At 39.7% G+C, this 17660-nt stretch overlaps 1 protein-coding gene across 11 annotated transcripts in view; it reads right to left on the reverse strand.

The window, feature by feature from the left end:
- Positions 1-17660, reverse strand: part of ABLIM2 (actin binding LIM protein family member 2) — a 143291-nt gene that overhangs the window by 51727 nt on the left and 73904 nt on the right. For 10 of the 11 annotated variants that reach the window (XR_007889335.1, XM_051617660.1, XM_051617666.1 and 7 more), the window contains exon 7: positions 3282-3369. Coding sequence is in view for 10 of the 11 variants with exons in the window: in XM_051617660.1 (XP_051473620.1) it covers positions 3282-3369 (88 nt within the window). In the remaining variant the exon portion in view is untranslated. Of the gene's footprint in view, positions 1-3281; positions 3370-13247; positions 13350-17660 lie in introns of those variants that run through there. The other variant, XM_051617667.1, reaches the window with a different exon arrangement.

The following is a 17660-nucleotide window of genomic DNA, read 5'->3' on the forward strand; positions in this document are numbered from 1 at the left end:
TGCATGCACTTGTTCATGGATATTTTAAAAGCTAAAACCAACAGCTTCTCAATGAAAGGGGGTAAATTCAGATTAGACATCAGGAAGAAATTCTGTAGTGAGGGTGGTGAGACACTGGCACAGATTGCCCAGGGAAGCTGTGGAAGGCCCCTCCCTGAAGTGTTCAAGGCCCAAGCTGGATGAGGCTCTGAGCAACCTGGTCTAGTGGGACCCCCCATGGCAGGGGGTTTGGAACTAGATCTTTAAGGTCCCTTCCAAACCAAACCATTCTAGGATTCTGTGAATATCTGTAAGCCTGATCACATGCATTTTAAAGACTAGGTGCACTTCAGAAAGCTACATTTACTTCAATATGTGAGATCAACATAATAACCTGAGTCCTAAGAAGTGTGATGAAGGATCTCTGGAGCTCTTCTAGCCCAATCTCCATCTCAGAGCATGTCCCACTACAGCATGAAGCTTAGGGATGTGCCCAGTTGGGTTCTATATACCTCCAAGATGAAGATTGCACAGCATCTTTGAGCAACCTGTTCCACTGTCATGGTAATTTTTTTCCTTTTATGTAGTTGGAACTTCCTGTACTCTTCCTAACATACTCTTGCAATAGTTTGGCCCAGTCCATACTAAGGAGCACACTGGGCTGGAATGAAATAGCATTGAGGTATTTAACACTAGCTGAAAATCCAGTTTTTGTGAATTATTCGTTATACTGACATTGCACTGCCTACCCATTTGTCTCTCACAAGTAAAGTACTAATTCAGGGGAATATCCACCCTGGAGGAAGCAGAAAATACAGAATTATCTAATTCTCTACTGCATGTAAGTAATGAAGAGAGGATTGTGAACTCCAGAGATACAAGTAACTGTGTGAGAAAGAAACCTAATAGCTTTGCATCAGCCAGAAAAAAAAAACCACAAAAAACCCTTATGAACAGTTGAACACAATGTTCAATACTCAGTGTTCAATGGAAGTTCAATGTGTAATTATACAAAATAAAATAATTACTTGTAAATTTTAATAGTAAAATGGAACCTTTATGTTTATGCCAGTCTGAGCTCTGAGAAGCCTAAAGCTGAAGCTCCACAGCTTTAAATAACATCAGTGCACTGCAACTTCTGCTTGACTAAATAAGAAGTTGAGAACTTTAGTGTTATAAATATTTCATGTTTATACTGGGTGGAGAGCACCAAGAATATTTATGAAAAAGTTTTGTTTTCACTGCAGTTTGATAGTTTCCTAACCAGTGGATTTTGGAAACAAGATAGAAACAGAAAGACTATATCCCAGAAGACAGATGGAGATCATTAGAATTTATTTCACAAAAATAACCCAGATTAATCCAGACTCAAGCAGTAAAGGACTATGTGTAAGTACAGACTAGATAATTTATATTTACTAACTTACGGAATTTTTGGGAGTTACCAAACCATTAAAACCCTGTCTTTATAGCACCTTTATATTTAATGATTATTTAAGTTCCAATTACGGGTGGGTGTGAGCTTGCCCACTGAATGAGTTTGTTCCAGCTGCTCCATAAACTGATGTAAATTGTCTCAGTGGTTTATAAGCAGTACACAGATCAACTTTTTTGAATTACTTACTCCTATCTCTGATCACACATAACTGCCTGGGAAACTCCTTCATACTGAAGAAAACAGCTCTTTCATCCAACAGCCATCTGCTGGATGACCACTAAAGACTCAATTTCTGCTAAGGAACATGCAACACCTAAAGGAACTTTACATTAATTAAGAAGATGAAGAACAAGTTACATAACCCTGGGGTGTGATTTATTCTTTTTTTATTAACACAATTTATTTATCTAACACATCAAGTCAAGCAGTCCAAAACCCTAATCACAGATCTTACAAGATGTTACCACCAGTTTTTAATGGGAACTGCTCTTCTCATGTAAAGATAAAAAGTGTACAATAATAAGCTGGTATGAATGTTTCATGCATAAGAAAATAAGTCCAAATTAACAGCACCTGAGAACACTATGTGATTATTTCAATTAAAAATCAGCACAAAAAATAACAAATATCCACCCTTACAACTAACTGAACTGAAAAAGATAATTCATTGCAACCCTGTTTCAGAGGGATTGAAATTTGGAAACAAATTGGTAGTTTGGTATCTTTTTTAAAAGAAGCATTGATTTCCATGGGGATTTTAGTACCACTATGCTACTTTGCAATTGGAAGAACCACAACATTTTCTGGCTTCTGAGGGAGAACCCATGAGCACAGACAAGAATCATTATGTCCTTTAATGAACTAGTTCTTGTTGTAGACCAAAGTGAGAATAAAATTGTCATTTTAAAGAACACATTAAATTATAATTAGATCTTACTGAGACCACTATTGTGTTTTAAATAAAGTCCAACTTCTACAGCTTAATGCATTATTTCAAAGTACTCTTCTAGAAAACTGTGGACAATTGCAAAGTTGTAATACACATCTGGGCAAGCATGTGATTTTAGGATAATACACCAGCCTTGCAGTTCCCACATCCTACTGAGTTTCTCTTTTCTGTTTTCCTTTGAAAAAATTCGTCAAAGACATAGGCCTTCATTTTCTCTGCTGCCTGACCCTGTATTTAACCATGTAAACATTGTTTCCTTTGATCAGTTAAGTACAACCAAAGTTGCTACAGATGATTTAGCTCCTATGTATGTTAAGTAACTTTTTTTTTTTTCTCTGTTGGATAAATTGTTGTGCAATTCCCTCTCTATTACCATTGAAATTCCCTGAGAAGAAACACTGAATTTCTCCTGTAGGAGCTTATGGCTGTGTAAGATGTAGGCATATAGTATGGTAAGGGCTTCAGCTCCGTGGCATCCTCTTCTCCACCCTTTGTGGGTATTTGGGCACAGAACTGGATTAGGATCGAAACAACAGCTTGAGGGAACTTGCTGTCCCACACGCATGTTAACTTTCACCTGGGCCACTTATCACTGCAGAAAAAACACATTTTTTCAATAAATGGAAAATTTTACAGACTTCACTGTCAAGTACTTTCATCTGCAGGAAACAACTACCACTCATCCTTCCTATGATTCACACTTGGTATTGGATTTTAACTGAGGGAGAAGTAATTGCCAGTAAGAAGTAACAAGCGTTTGTTTTTGCTTTTCTTGAGCCTACACACTGCATTCTTCACCTTCTCTTACAGTTATTATGTGAGAATATGTGCAAAACAGCTCAGAGATGCTAGCAGGTGTCAGTAAGGGGGCCATGCTGCCAAGCACAACTGGTTGATTTTGAGATTTGTTTTTACCTTGAAGATACATTTCTTCTCCTTCTGCAAACATCTGACTGCACCTGACACATCGTGCGCACGTTGGGTGGTAATGTTTTTCTCCTGCCTGTTTGGATAAAAACATATAGATGATTAAGTATACTGATCAATTTAGCAGCTTCACTATGAGGATTTTTTCTTTAATCCTCCAGAATATGACTAATTAAAATAAATTATTTAATGCTAATTAGCTCAACAATCTCCTACAACCACAATGCTTCTTTTTGATTACAGACAACTCATGATTTAAAATGTCACTATGGTCTTGCTTACAGAAAAAAAAAAAAAAAACCACAAACGTGCAAAAGTCTCTGAATTTACAGAATGAAAACATTTCTATACAGCAAACATGTTTTCCCTGTAGACAACCATACTGTGCATTCACTGTATGCTCTTCATGATCACACTGAACATATACTCTTAATGCACAGCAAGAACCATCTTGTTCTGAGATTAGCCCTCATAATTTAATACCACCATTTTCATAGATTGGAATAAGCATAGGACTGAGCCTTAAATGTGCTCAAAACTGACTAGTAACTAATCAGTTTTCATAAATCTGCATTTACAATATACCTTATAAGTTCATTAATTTAATCTCTATCACCACTGGCCTCAGAGTGTTTTTCAAGAGGAGACATGTACCTGCTAAAAGGAACAAGGGCTTGTCTGTGTCAGAACATTAATGCGTCATACAGACAAGGATGAATCTCACCTCAGATGACTGTCAGAAAAGAAAGCCAAGATTCCTGGATGAAGGGATTTATGCAAGACTCAATTTTGGAACACTGGCCAAAATTCAATTTTTTGCCTGACTGTGGGTAAACTTGTTTACTCTGGTCCCACAGGCAAGGACTGCAGCACCACAGGGCAATGGCTTGAGCCAGTGAGAAAAAGAGCATTCAGGGAGTTGTGCTCTTACATGTGAAAAACGTGGGCCACCCCCTCCAAACTTCACCCCTACCCCATATTTCAGATGACACTCACAGACCAGAGTTCAACAGCTCAAAGCTGACTCTTGTGCATGATCCCAGCACTCCTCACTCTTCAAAACTCCTACAGAACTGAAAGCCAAATCTTAGCATTTCCTTCCTCCTCTTTGACCCCACACACTTCTACGATAAACAGAATGGCCCATGGTTTAAGTGGCTTAAGGTCAATGTCATTTCCAACATGAACAAAAGCCAGGAGACAAAGTAACTCTAAAGCTAAGAGGCAAGTTAAACTAAGTTAACTTAGATTAACTCTAAGTCTGACTTCAGTAGAAGTTCTCCTGGAGTTAAAAATAAGTGAGATACAATTATAAAAGAAAAATCAGGGGAAAAAGGTGTAGTGATAATTTTGTTGAGGCTCATAACAGCATAATTCCAATGGATTTTGCATATTTACCTGTGAATTAAAATGGGACATATTCAAGCTCTTCATATAACTCTAAGCGCCGACAGTCATCTTTTTTCCCCTGTCCGTCTTCTAATCAAAGCACAGAAGACAAGGCAGGCTCACAGCCACACATAGAATGTTAGGGGTTGGAAGAGACCTCAAAAGATCATCTAGTCCAACCCCCCTGCCAGAGCAGGATCCCCTAGAGTAGCCCACACAGGAACATGTCCAGGTGGGATTTCAATGTCTCCAGCAAAGGAGACTCCTCAGCCTCTCTGGGCAGCCTGTTCCAGTGCTGTCACCCTCACAGTGAAAAAGGTTTTTCTCACTTTTACGTGAAACCTCCTATGCTCCAGCTTCCACCAGTTGCCCCTTCTCCTATCATTGGACATCGCTGAGAAGAGCCTGGCTCCTTCCTCCTGATACTCGCCCTTTACATATTTGTAAATGTTAATGAGGTTACTCCTCAGCCTCCTCTTCTCCAAGCTAAAGAGACCCAGCTCCTTCAGCCTTTCCTCATAAAGAGGTTCCACTCCCTTAATCACCTTTGTGGCCCTGCATTGGACTCTTTCAAGCAGTTCCCTGTCCCTCCTGAAGGACCCAGAACTGGACACAATATTCCAGATGCAGCCTCACCAGGGCAGAGTAGATGGGGAGGAAAACCTCTCTCGACCTACGAACCACATCCCTTCTAATACACCCCAGGATGCCATTGGCCTTCTTGGCTAGAAGGGTAGATTGCTGGCTCATGGTCATCTTCCTGTCCATCAGGACCCCCAGGTCTCTTTCCCCTATGCTGCTCTCCAACAGGTCAGCCCCCAGTCTGTACTGGTATACAGGGTTGTTCTTTCCCAGATGCAAGACTCCACACTTGCCTTAGTTGTATTTAATTGAATTTCTATCTGCCCAACTCTCCAGTCTGTGAAGGTCTCACTTCAGTCTTCTGGTGTGTCAGCCACTCCTCCCAGTTTAGTGTATTCAGCAACCTTGCTGATAGTGCACTCTGTTCTCTCACCCAGGTCACTGATTAATATATTGAATAGTACTGGTCCCAGTACCAACCCATGAGGAACTCCACTAGATACAGGCCTCCAACTAGACTCTGGCCCACTGACCACAACTGTCTAACTTCTTTCCTTCAACCAGTTCACAATCCACCTCACTACCCAATCATCCAGACCACACTTCCTCAGTTTAGCTGTTGAGGATTCTGTGGGAGACGGTGTCAAATTCTTTACTGACATCAAGATAAACTACATCCACTGCTCTACTATCATCTATCCAGCTGGTTATGTCCTCATAAAAGGCCATCAGGTTGGCTAAACATGACTTGGTAAAACCATGCTGACTGCTCCTAATGCCCTTGATATGCCTAGACACAGCACCAAAGATAAATTGTTCCATCACCTTTCCAGGGATGGAGATGAGGCTAACCACACCACCTTTCTAAATGAAAGGTGATAGCTAAATCTGAGGTTACAGACTTGATGCAGGAATTAACTAATAATATTCCCTGATATGTTTATACAGTCAGCCTGACTGGATACCACAAATTATATTCAAACCTAGGACCTGTGTGTGTTGGGTCTGTACCTCACCTGGGTATATGCCAAGGAGGCTTTCAGCAGTGCCCCTTTCTCCTTTCTCTTCAGACTTTCAGAGGCTTCTTTTCATAGATGAACAATCAGTTCCAGCAGAGCCCAGAAATTTTTTAAGCTTAGGGCAGCAATTATTGAATGTTTTCAGTTTAGTTGTAGTGACAGCCTTGTTATTTTTTCTTTTCTTGGTTATATTGATGTGAGAGAGTTTAATGCAGCAAACAAATTCCTAACCATATGGTTACTTCTTTGCACAGTTTGAAAGCTTAGTTTGACAGATTGTTGTCTTAGTGTTTAATAAAATATCAACACACATAGAGCACAGAAGTGACATTCATCTCTGAGCGATCTCTTACAGTTCAAATGGTAGTTTGTAAGAAACCTTCTCAGTAGCCTACGTTTGCTTCAAGACTGAAACCAGGTCCTCATGCCCAGGCATCTGTATGTATATATAGTATTATTATAAAGATCAATTTAAAAATTAAATCCTGAGATTTCCCCTCAACGAAACAGCAAAGTGTTTCCTTAGCTATGCAGTACACAACCAACAGTTCAATTTATCTTCAAGTGACTACACCAGCTTTCCACAACCACTGAGTAAAAGTCTTGATGTGTAATTTAAAGGTGGAGCCCAAACAGTCCTTAACACTCTGAGACAATTACGAACTACTCCATTCCCTTCAGGTATGAGGGATTGCTTTGAATGCTAAATCTCCTCTGTGAAGCAGGCAGAGTCTTCTAGGCTGGGTCAACATGAGGAACATTCTTCCAGCAAGGCCAAGGGCCTCCCCACACTCCCTGTCCTAAAGTATGGGAGGCCCCACAGTGTTGCTACCTGTCCCGCAGCACATCAACCAGTAAACCCATGTTTCACTTAAAACAGAACCAGGAAGCTCTGCAACAAGTACATACAACTGCCTTTTCTCATTTCTTGCAACTTCAGGGCTTGAACTAGATAAAAGAAGAATGAACCTGATGTGACAAATGTGAATAACATAATATAAAGCACAATTTGAAGACAGTAAGGGGTATATCATAGTCTACAGAGCAGTATGAAACACCAGGCCTGAGAAACATGCAATCCTAGCAAAGTAGAGTACTTCATACTGGAAGGAATAACCATTACTAGTGAAAGTTGAGTTTTAAATTAGCTGTCATCACTCAGGAAAAAGATACTACATTATAGCAGACAGCTCAGCAAAAACCTCTGCTCATTCTCTGGCTATGGCTGCTATAACTGATGAAGTGGTAGTGCATGTAAGAGCTGATATGTATAATAATTGGAACTCTATAAAACTGACATTGCTCATCTGGCCTCCCAAGCCACTGCTAGGAGTGTGATTGATGCAATTTTTTACTGCAGTTGATGAATGAAAACTGCTTGTGGATTGACAGTTGAGGGACTGAACCAGAGCAGCCTAGAGCTCAAAGCACAAGCTATGTCCTGGAAAGAAGACTCAAGATTTCTGATGACTCTCAGCAGTGAAGTCTAAGTGCATCCTATCTCACTGCCTTACTCACTTAGTAAAGTAGCTAGTAAAGGGAAGAAAGAAAGCAGACAAAATCATTTCATGTGTAAATAAACTCCTATCTGTTTGGTTCCTTTCCTGAGAATGTCATGCTTTCAGCAAAGTTTTTCCTGTAAAAAATAACAATAAAAAAGTAAGTCTAGCTTGTTACCAAAATGCACAACGGTAATGGACATCTTTTACTGCTAGGAGTAAAAAGCTTGTGGAAGTGATAAAATGCAATTACTCAGTCATACCAAAGCATGTTTTCCATTTTCAGCATATGATAGGTTGCTGTAATAGTGTATTATTACCACTGACTGTTATCTATTGAGGTCAGCCCAAATCCTACCACCCTCATACTCTAGAATCTCCAAATGAAATCCTAACTGTATCGTATCCTGAACAAAGGATACAAAACACAGAGCTTGCTGGTAATGCCAATGCACAGGGCAGTTGCATGACCCAGAAACAAAGCCCACACAAGAGCGGTATAAAGCATTCTTAGTTAAAAGCTTTTCACATGGAACAAATTTGCTGGAGCGCTGGGACATCACCAGACAACCACCTGTTTCAGCAAAGGGAAGCAGAATAAAGCACAAAACCACCACCAATCCATAAGCCTTTTCATCAGGAAGCTTCTCACCCTGAAAAGAAGGACAAAAGCTCTTATGAAAGACATATGACTTGGCTGCTGCTATCTGTTTTAAGTGGAAGGGAGTTATTATTTGGCATGGAAAGGGGAAAAACAGGTACTGTAGTGACAGGCAGAAGTTTGAAACTTCAATTAGACAATAAATTATAATATTTTTCTATACTTTGCCTCCATTTCATTAATGATTTTCATTCACATAGACTAAATTAAAGGGCACTGAGATTTTTAAAGGTGCACTTCATAGTACAACTCATCCTAGAAACATAATTTAAAGTCAGAAAGTGTGCAAGTGCACCCCAGAATGATAGAATAATTCAGGTTGAAAAGGACATCTAATCCAACCTCCTGCTCAAAGCAGGGTTGACAGTCAATTCAGACCAGTTTGCTCAGGTATTTGTCCAGTCAGATACTGAAAACTTCTAATGAAGGAGGCAGTGCTACCTCTGGGTCATCTGTTCCAATGCTTAGATATCCTCAGAGTGACTTTTTTTTCTTTTTAATCACTCAGAACTTCCTTTCTTTCAATTTACGACACTTGTCTTCTGCTCTCCCACCATGCACATCTGTAAGGAGTTTGCCTCCATACCCCTTAAGGTCTCCTTGTAGGTATGGGAATGCTGCTAAATGGGTCCAGCCTCCTGAGCACCTTCTACCCCTCAATTATCATGGTGGACCTTCACTGAACTATCTTCAGAGTCTTTTGGTCTGGAAGGGCAAAAAGCTGGATGCAGTATCCTACATGTGGTCTGGCAAATGCTCAATAAGAGAGGTTATCTTCAATATATTGGTTGTGTTCCTATTGAAACTGGCCTCTATGCTGGTGGCTTTCATGCCTCCCAGGGCACACAACTCTGCCAGATACTTATAACTGAACATAAGACATAAAAATAAATCAAGATGTGCTTTAAGTACAAACTTCATACTGAAACAGAACACAATAATCGAGACATAACTCCTTGATAAATTATTTCCCTCCTACTTCCAGCTCATGTCCATGGATTGCTATGAGTAGATCTAAGGAGAAAAATATCCTAACAGTGTCTAAGGAAGGTTCACTATCTATCATATTAAATTAAACACTAAGAAGTATGTATCTTCACTGGGAACTTTTTTTCAGAGTATGCGAATTAAAAAAAGTGGAAAACCACTGAACTCTTTTAGTTGATATTTAATTCATCCTGTTTATACTTCCTCATTCATTCCTCAAAAGACTGTTTTTATTGAGGTACTAAAATATTATGGGAATGAACTCTTCTTTTTTTCAGGTGGTGGAAAAATACAGGAAACCCATAATGAAATACAGGTATGAAAAGAAACTCTAGATATTTACCTTTATGATAGTTAATAAAGTTTTTGAATGAGATACAGCATTTCAATGTTAAATTGCCCAAATAGTCACTGCACTGATTTATGGAGGCAAATTCACAATTTCGGTAGGTAAATGCAGTTCCCTAACTTTGGCTGAGCTGAGATTCTAGTTCCTGCTCACAGAACTTGATTAGTTATTAACTTAAAAACTCTATGAACACAGATCATAAAATTGGCCAAGAAAATCTTTCTCTCAAGTTATTCTAACTCCTAGGCTGAAATCAGGGGTTGTTCTTGCTTATTTCCCACTCTCTTGTAATAAAACCCTCTTGTTCTTTGCCAGCTCTTCAATATGGGGTTGTGTGATGTGGGTTTTATCTTAAAGGATGTGTAAAATTCAGGGCCCAGCTGTTTGTCTTGTCTTTACCTCAAGAATACCCCGGAGAAGGTGCACAGCTCCACACCATCAAGTGCTCAATGGCCACATTTGTTGCATGGACTTAGTGGCCTATATTTCATGTGGACCACAGTGGCTCCATTAGCTGTATTCTATGGGGTATTTTCAAAATAGAGTGATGATATTCGGAAAACCAGACAACCTTTGCTGCTTGGAGTAGAAGACTATGCTCAGTTTCCAGCTTTAAGTGTAATCACATAAAATCTCCATTCACATTTATAGCAACACAAGTGTTTTGCATGTGCTACAGAACTTGAAGGATTATTCATTAATAGTTGTATACAATAATGGTTAAGTTAGTAAACAGCTGTCATGTCATCTACTGGGTATGAAGGGACAGGAAACACTATCTAGGCAGAGGTATTTGGCAAAATATTGCTTATGTCATACAGCAGTGGTGAGGAGAGAGAAGTGTGAGAGCCAGGAGACAATGAGTATTATGTGGAGGAAAACTCCTACTAATTCTCTTAGTCACAGTGGACCTGACTCACCACTGAGTCACTTCAGCAGAATGCCAGGGCAAACGAATAATTTTCAACTGTTTTCAGTGGGGTTTGCACCAGTGTAAATGTAGTGTAACATCCTAATCTTCTCCTTACTGGATCCATTTATCACCCCACCAGATGACAAGAAACAGTCATGTGAAACGCTGAACACCTGCAGCATTGCTCACAGCTTTAGCTGTTGCACGTGCATGGTTATTTCATATTGTCTTGATCCTGCCTCATCTGTACTCTGCTGTACTATGCAGAACCTTGAGACTTCCCACCCACATTTGAGTTATTTTTACTGCCTCCCACAGACACTTTATCTTTCCAGGTATAAAGTGCAGATCGAATATACCAACAGGGACATTTATCTCAGAATGATAGGAACTTACTATATAGTGGACTCGCAGAAGGAGACATTTCTAATGTTTGTGGTTGGACAAAGGCTGGAAAAGGCCAATAGTGCACTTTTTCTACAGAATTTGGTACATGATTTTGTAAACCAAAATGGTCTGCCATACCTAAAATCACTGATTTTGCACTGAGCTGCTTTGTTATGCAATGACCGACCTGCCCTTTTTGCCTTTTTCTTCTCAGCTTTGTAAATTTTTCTTGCCACCCACTGAGACTGGAAGAGGCTTCTGTTTTCCATTTGCTCAACAACCTCCTTAATTTCTTTTCCACTTTCCTCTCCCACTCCTTAAAACTCACTTACAGGCCAAAACAAGCTGCAGCTGGCTCTCACTTCTGCATCCTTTGATGGGGGAGAGGGAGCAAAGGAGAAAGATGACTTGCAGACATACTCCTCTTCCTTTTCAACTTTCCAGTTGTGGATTTAGCCCACCAATTTCAGATGGGAAGAATGAAGCTGTGACCAACACGGAACAGCCCTGGAGAGGCAGCATGATTTATCAGATGAAGCCAGCAAAGCTCTCTGCACATTGACCATGGTGATCTAGGCTGCAAACATTTGAGGACAGAAGCTGTCTCTCATTCTGTGCTTGCATAAGGGCTGATATTTTGGATCCCCAAAATCAGCTGGGACTGGAAATGCCACTGCCGTATCCAGAACTGACATTTATGGCAAGTAGAAAATTGCTACTTTCAGACTCTTCCATACATTTCCAGGTAAAGGTACCATTCAGAAATTCTTACTTTGGGGGGAAAAAAGAAATTTAAAAAAACACAAAAATGCTAAAGGTCAGCAGGATGAAAAATCTGAAAGATACAAGAAATGAGTCACACAGGCTGCTTTTCTGCTATAAGCAGACACACCAAACTGTTGTCACATGGGGCCAAACATCCTGGAGATACTTTTATCAACAAAGCCAATTGTTACTAAGTGCACTTACTGCTGCTCCACTGTCATGGTTACGGGAGAGAGCTGGAGGAAGGTGCTTGTGCCCTTGGCTGGAGCAGGGTTAGGTGTGGGGCACTGCAGAGCTGCAGTCTGGCTGACCACTGCATGCCCCAGACATGAGTCAGAAGACTATCAGGAATGAAGGAAATTATGCAAAATAATTGGATGAGGAACTGAAGACACCAAAAAAGTGCAACGTTTCATATTGTCAAAATGTTCAAATGCTAGTGAATATTACTAGATAATGAATCACCACAGCAACACAGCGCTTAGAGAGGCTTTGTAATGGGTGTACTGTGAGGTGTCTGCATTGGAGGTTCAGAAGATATCAAGGTGACTACTGTAATCTCTGCTTTGATGTTTAATTAATCAGTTAAAAGAGTTTAAGATAGCTAACTGGTACTACATTTTTGCAGTGGACACCATTCACCAGTCTGTCAGTCTCAAGAATGAAAATACAACTCAAACACATACAAACCCACACGGGGAAAAACGTATAGCAGTGCTACTGGGGACTTTTTCCATACATATGAGAGTAATCCTCAGTAGAAAAGCAAGGAAGCAACTAAAAAAAAAACCAACCCAAAAAAACCCCAGCAACAGTAATTCCTTCTTCTGTATAAATCAGTTTCCTTCAAATTATGAACTTCTCATCTGTATTATTCAGAAACAGTTTGCAGAATCCCTTTCTTCCTCAATAAACCTAAAAACTGCTTTACAGGGTAAAAACTATGCAAACAGCTCCTTTTAAATATGTAGTGGCTTTTCCTGACATGTAAACAGTTGTGAGTTGTTAACAGTTCAGGTAATAAATATAGATACGTGTAGCTCTGTATCCCTTTCTGGAGAGAAGGGGTGATTGATAAAGGGAAAAGATGAAGGTGGGAGAAAAGGTGAAGGTACCTAAAATAATACAATTGGGCTACAGAAAAGGCTAAAAACTAAGGTCAAAAACATTGTTGATAGTATTTTAAAAGATGCCTCTTTTAAAGCAGAAAGTCAAAGTCAACTGTCAATTAACACATACACAGCCAAGTTCAGACACTATACACTGATGATTAACCTGCCTTTGAAAACCAGCAGCCCCACATGAATGCAAGTGTCACCAAAACACAGACCCTTCTCAAGCTGCAAAATGCCTTGCATATCTGCAAACACTAAGCATTGAAAGTGCTGGTTAATGTTTCCTACCTGAGATGGTTTCCTTTTGCAAGAGCAAATGCTGATGTGTTTAGATGTATCTTTTCCCACAGTTTTCCTTCTTCTCTTGTGATGGGAGAAAACTGGCGCAGAGAGCAGTTTCTAACTGAAGATCAGTGCTGACACTTGGATCCTTCTGCTGTTCTGACAGCCTCTGCAAGGCTGCCCATGTCATGGGAAACCCTTTTCGTATAGACAGAGCTGCTTTTATTGCATGTTTCAGTATTTATGCCTATATTGTAAGCTGCTCAAGTACCTTTCACACATCACTAGGTTTTGTTGTTAGAGAAACAGCAGGGCAACAGAGATTTCAGAACGCACCATTCTTCCACACTGCAGGCAGAAATGTGTACACCCTGCTGTAAAGAATTAGACTGGTCTCTCTGCTGCACTGAGACTTTTGCAAAGGGAAAGACAATTGACTTACAAAGTAGATGTGGCTGCAAACAAAAACAGCTCAACCCTAGGGCAAACCAAAACCAAACTACAACATTTTTTGTTCATGTTTAAATTACTAAGTCACTGATCTATAAGTGGCATTTAATTGACATATAAGTAATTGACATATCTAGTTTCATTTCTGTCTAGGACCTACTGTTCTTGTTCCATTTTTTAAAGTAATGTACAGTTATGATTAATAGATTTTTTAAAAATATATATTTGTTAAGTTTTTTCTAGACATTTACACATACATGTAACCCACATGTAACCCAGAAAACTGTTAACCCTTTCTTCCTAAACATACTCAGAGTCCCATGCTGCCATGTTATGACATCAGATACAGCAGTCAGACCCACCTTTATGTTTTAGTAAGTGATTGAGGTGTTTTCACCAGCACTTGGACACATTTAGACCACAGCCATGTAGCTGTAAATCACTGGACAGTTGTAGACCTAAGGCTAGTCAAGTGCTGCAAATAACTCTCACACCTGATCCCCTCACAGCCTATATACAATGTTTGCCATCAAAAAATCCCCATCAGGTTATCTTTGGATATGACGGCTTCCTCCAGCAACCAAGTCTTCCTCTAACAATGTAATTAGCTGAAACAGAAGACACAGAGAAACCCCCTTGCCAAGCTGTATCTCACTACAGGCTGTCATTGTTAATGAAACCACAGAAAAAAACCCACACTTGGTGCGAGATCTACCAAGGAAAGTACTTTCTTTGGAAAGAGTGGAAGGGGTTACTATCATTACACAAGGCAGAGGTGAGGCATCATCTGGAATACAATGTCCATCCATGCTGAGAGAATGTGGTTCCAGTTTGGAATAGATGGTGAGAAGGTCCACCAGCATCACCAGAAGAGCCTGGACCCAACTTTATGAGCAAAGGAGAATTTGGTTAGTTGAGTTTTCCAAAACAGAAGTTGGAAGGAACTAAGACAGTTCTCCATAAATTCTCATTAGAGTCCAATTAAAGGGGAGAAGATTGAAAAAGCTAAAAATCAATCTGCATTAGAAGAATTCATTATATGGAAACCATATACAAAGAGAGAGTTTGCTGGCACTGAGTTTCTAAATAGCAGATTAAGGAAACCTAGGCATCTGCCCCAGGAGAGGACAAGGAGGAGTCACTGGCTGTCACACAGCACCCCTACAGCCTCTGCACGGCTTGTGTGGGAAGGACCAGGAGACAGACAATACTCCTCTGTCTCCTCTGAGCAAAAACAGATAGAAGTCTGATTAAAGATCACAAAAGAAATGGAAAGTGCTTTCTTGATTGAAAGGGGTTTGTATCAGGCTCTGAATTACCATGTGAAATATAGTGCATTTTTAGAAGAAAAGTCAATTACACCTGTTTTGTTTATTTTTTATATGCTCATTAGCACAGGTTGCAATTTTAATTAAGAAATACCTACTTGTGATAGAAAAAGAAAAATATTTTTTGCAACAAATGCAGAAAAATATATTGCGAAATGACAAAAGGGAAATGGCTGGTTATAAAAAATCAACAGCTTGTTATTTTAAAATGTGTTTATTTTCTGTGTTATTGCATGATTTTAGCTATTGCTTGATTGGGAACAGAGCTATAGTGTAAGAACTAAAATAAACTCTTTTTCTCCCTAAAGATTTCCAGTTGCACTGCATTACAGTCAAATTACAAAGTAAACTCCAGTCACCTCTTGCTCCCCATTTCAGATGGTAGGTTATTAATATATATGGTCAGGGAAAAAAAAAAAAAACACACCAATTCCTAGGAGAGGACTGACGTTGCATTAAACAGTGCTCTGTATGCTTCATGAGGAAACCAAACCTTGCCCATAAAAGCACTCATAAGCAGAGTTTTTGTAAGAAGAACTGCAAAACTGTTGCCTTTAAAAGCAACAGAATAATTTATGGTCTCTGTAAACAAGCTGCTCAGCCCCTTTTGTAGCTTTTCCAGTATAAGTTCCCTGGGACACCATGGGCAAGCCAAGGTGGAGTGGAGAGGAAGAAAGAAACAAGAAAGGAATTATAAACAGAGATGTCCTGTGTTTAAGCCCATTTACTACATGGAATGAACCTGGTCCTCAGAAAATGGGCTGAGGGAAGAATTTAAGTAACTAAATCATCACTGTGTTTGGCTGGCAACCTACAAAAACAGCCATATTTTTATAAGTTATCAGTAACTCACACTAGTTGACTCTCCCTTCCTCCTCTTCTGAATAAACACTTAAAACGAACAAGTGTTGGAAAGGGATATTATAAAATCTGGGCACAGAGTAATTGTGGAAGCAGCTGTTCTCCTGACATTAACACAGAAATCAGAGATGGAAAAAATCCTATTAGGTCATATAGTCCCTCCCTTCTCATTGCAGGACTGTTCCCTAACGTAGATTTTCCAGTGCCTTGTCCAATCTTGTTTTAATACGATCTAATTGATAGCTTCCAGCAGCTCCCTGGGGAGACTATTCCTCTGCCTAATAAGTATCACTGTCAAGACTTTCCCCCACTTTAATAACTATTTGCCCTATTATTTCTGTGTATCTCCAAATTATATTCAAGATGGTAACAAGAAATACCAGTGTTTTGAAAAATATTTTAAGATTCCAGGCAAATCCATAAAAAATACATCTCTGAACAAAAAGCAGCCACAGCGACTTTTTCTTTTCTCTGTTCTCCTGACCAGGAGATACACAAATGTACCAGCAAGCTGGCTGGTGACAAACAGACAGATGGAAGAATCAGACTCAATTCCAAGCCTTTCTAACAAATCCATCCCCTGCAGATTAACAACAAATGACTTAACCATGTTAGCTATGGATATGGTCTCTGTGTTCTTTCAAATCTCTTTGCTTAGGTCATGACTTTTAGCCTAGCTTCCTATTGAAACGAAGTGTGTGTTACCTCCTCATCTGACTGCTCTCCATGGTCAACACTGAAATGAAACAGTCATTTAAAGCAATCCTTTTCAGAGGTCTGAAGGTTCATGGAAACCATAGGAGGATCACCATGGAAGAAGCCTCACACTGTGTCACTTCTTGACCACGTAAACAGGAAGTGGAAATGTAAGGAAAGCTCTCAAGACATTTCATGAGGAATCAGAGGGGATGGGAGCACGTATTTTGAGACATGATGAAGAACAGGACCTATCATGACAGCAGAATGCAAGGACATTTGACATTCACCCATACTTAAGCATTATTAGTTTTGTTGCAAACAAAACCCAAGCTGTCTTATACAATCTTCTGGAAAGAGGGTTATTGGCCGTAAAGTTTCCAGGTTGTTGTAACAAGCCTCCAGACACTAAATATTATTGTACCTGTTCAAATCCATTGCCTGATTCACACTAACTTCATCCTAGCTTTCCTGCTCGTCAGTGGCACTATCTGTCACTGCTGTGCTTTTACAGATTGTCTAAGTCCTTTCTCTTTTATTTTTCAAAAGGTTTCAGAACTTTGTATTGGTATTTTTTCCACAGTGAAATGCCATAGACTTCAATCAAAGCCTCCAGTCAGTCTGCACCAGTACTAAAGTAAGAACAGAATCAGTAATACAGCAGTTATCATCAGAGCAACACTGGGGAGGGGGACACACATGCACTAACCAAAACCATCACCTAGAACTACAGTGACAGACATGATCAGTCATGGTAAAATTCCCACAACAGCTTTAAAGAACCAATTTTTCTTAAGCTCATTCTCGGTCCATCTATAGCAAAAAAAGAAACTCTCCTCCTGTTCAGCATGCTCTCACCAAGCTGTTAGAAGAAGCAATGACAGTCACCTATGCCTCCAGGTCCCATGAATCCAACTCAGCACTGTTACTATGTGTATCTCCACAGAGACAGTAAGGACCCAGTTCTTAATCACATCACACCACATGCTATTGTTTAAGCATAATGCAGGTAAAATATTACCAAACAAAAGGATTGTTTTTGTATAGATATTTCAAGGCAAGAACCAGGAGTGAAAAAGACAAT

Source organism: Apus apus, chromosome 4 (assembly GCF_020740795.1).
Source record: "Apus apus isolate bApuApu2 chromosome 4, bApuApu2.pri.cur, whole genome shotgun sequence".
Classification (NCBI taxonomy): domain Eukaryota; kingdom Metazoa; phylum Chordata; class Aves; order Apodiformes; family Apodidae; genus Apus; species Apus apus.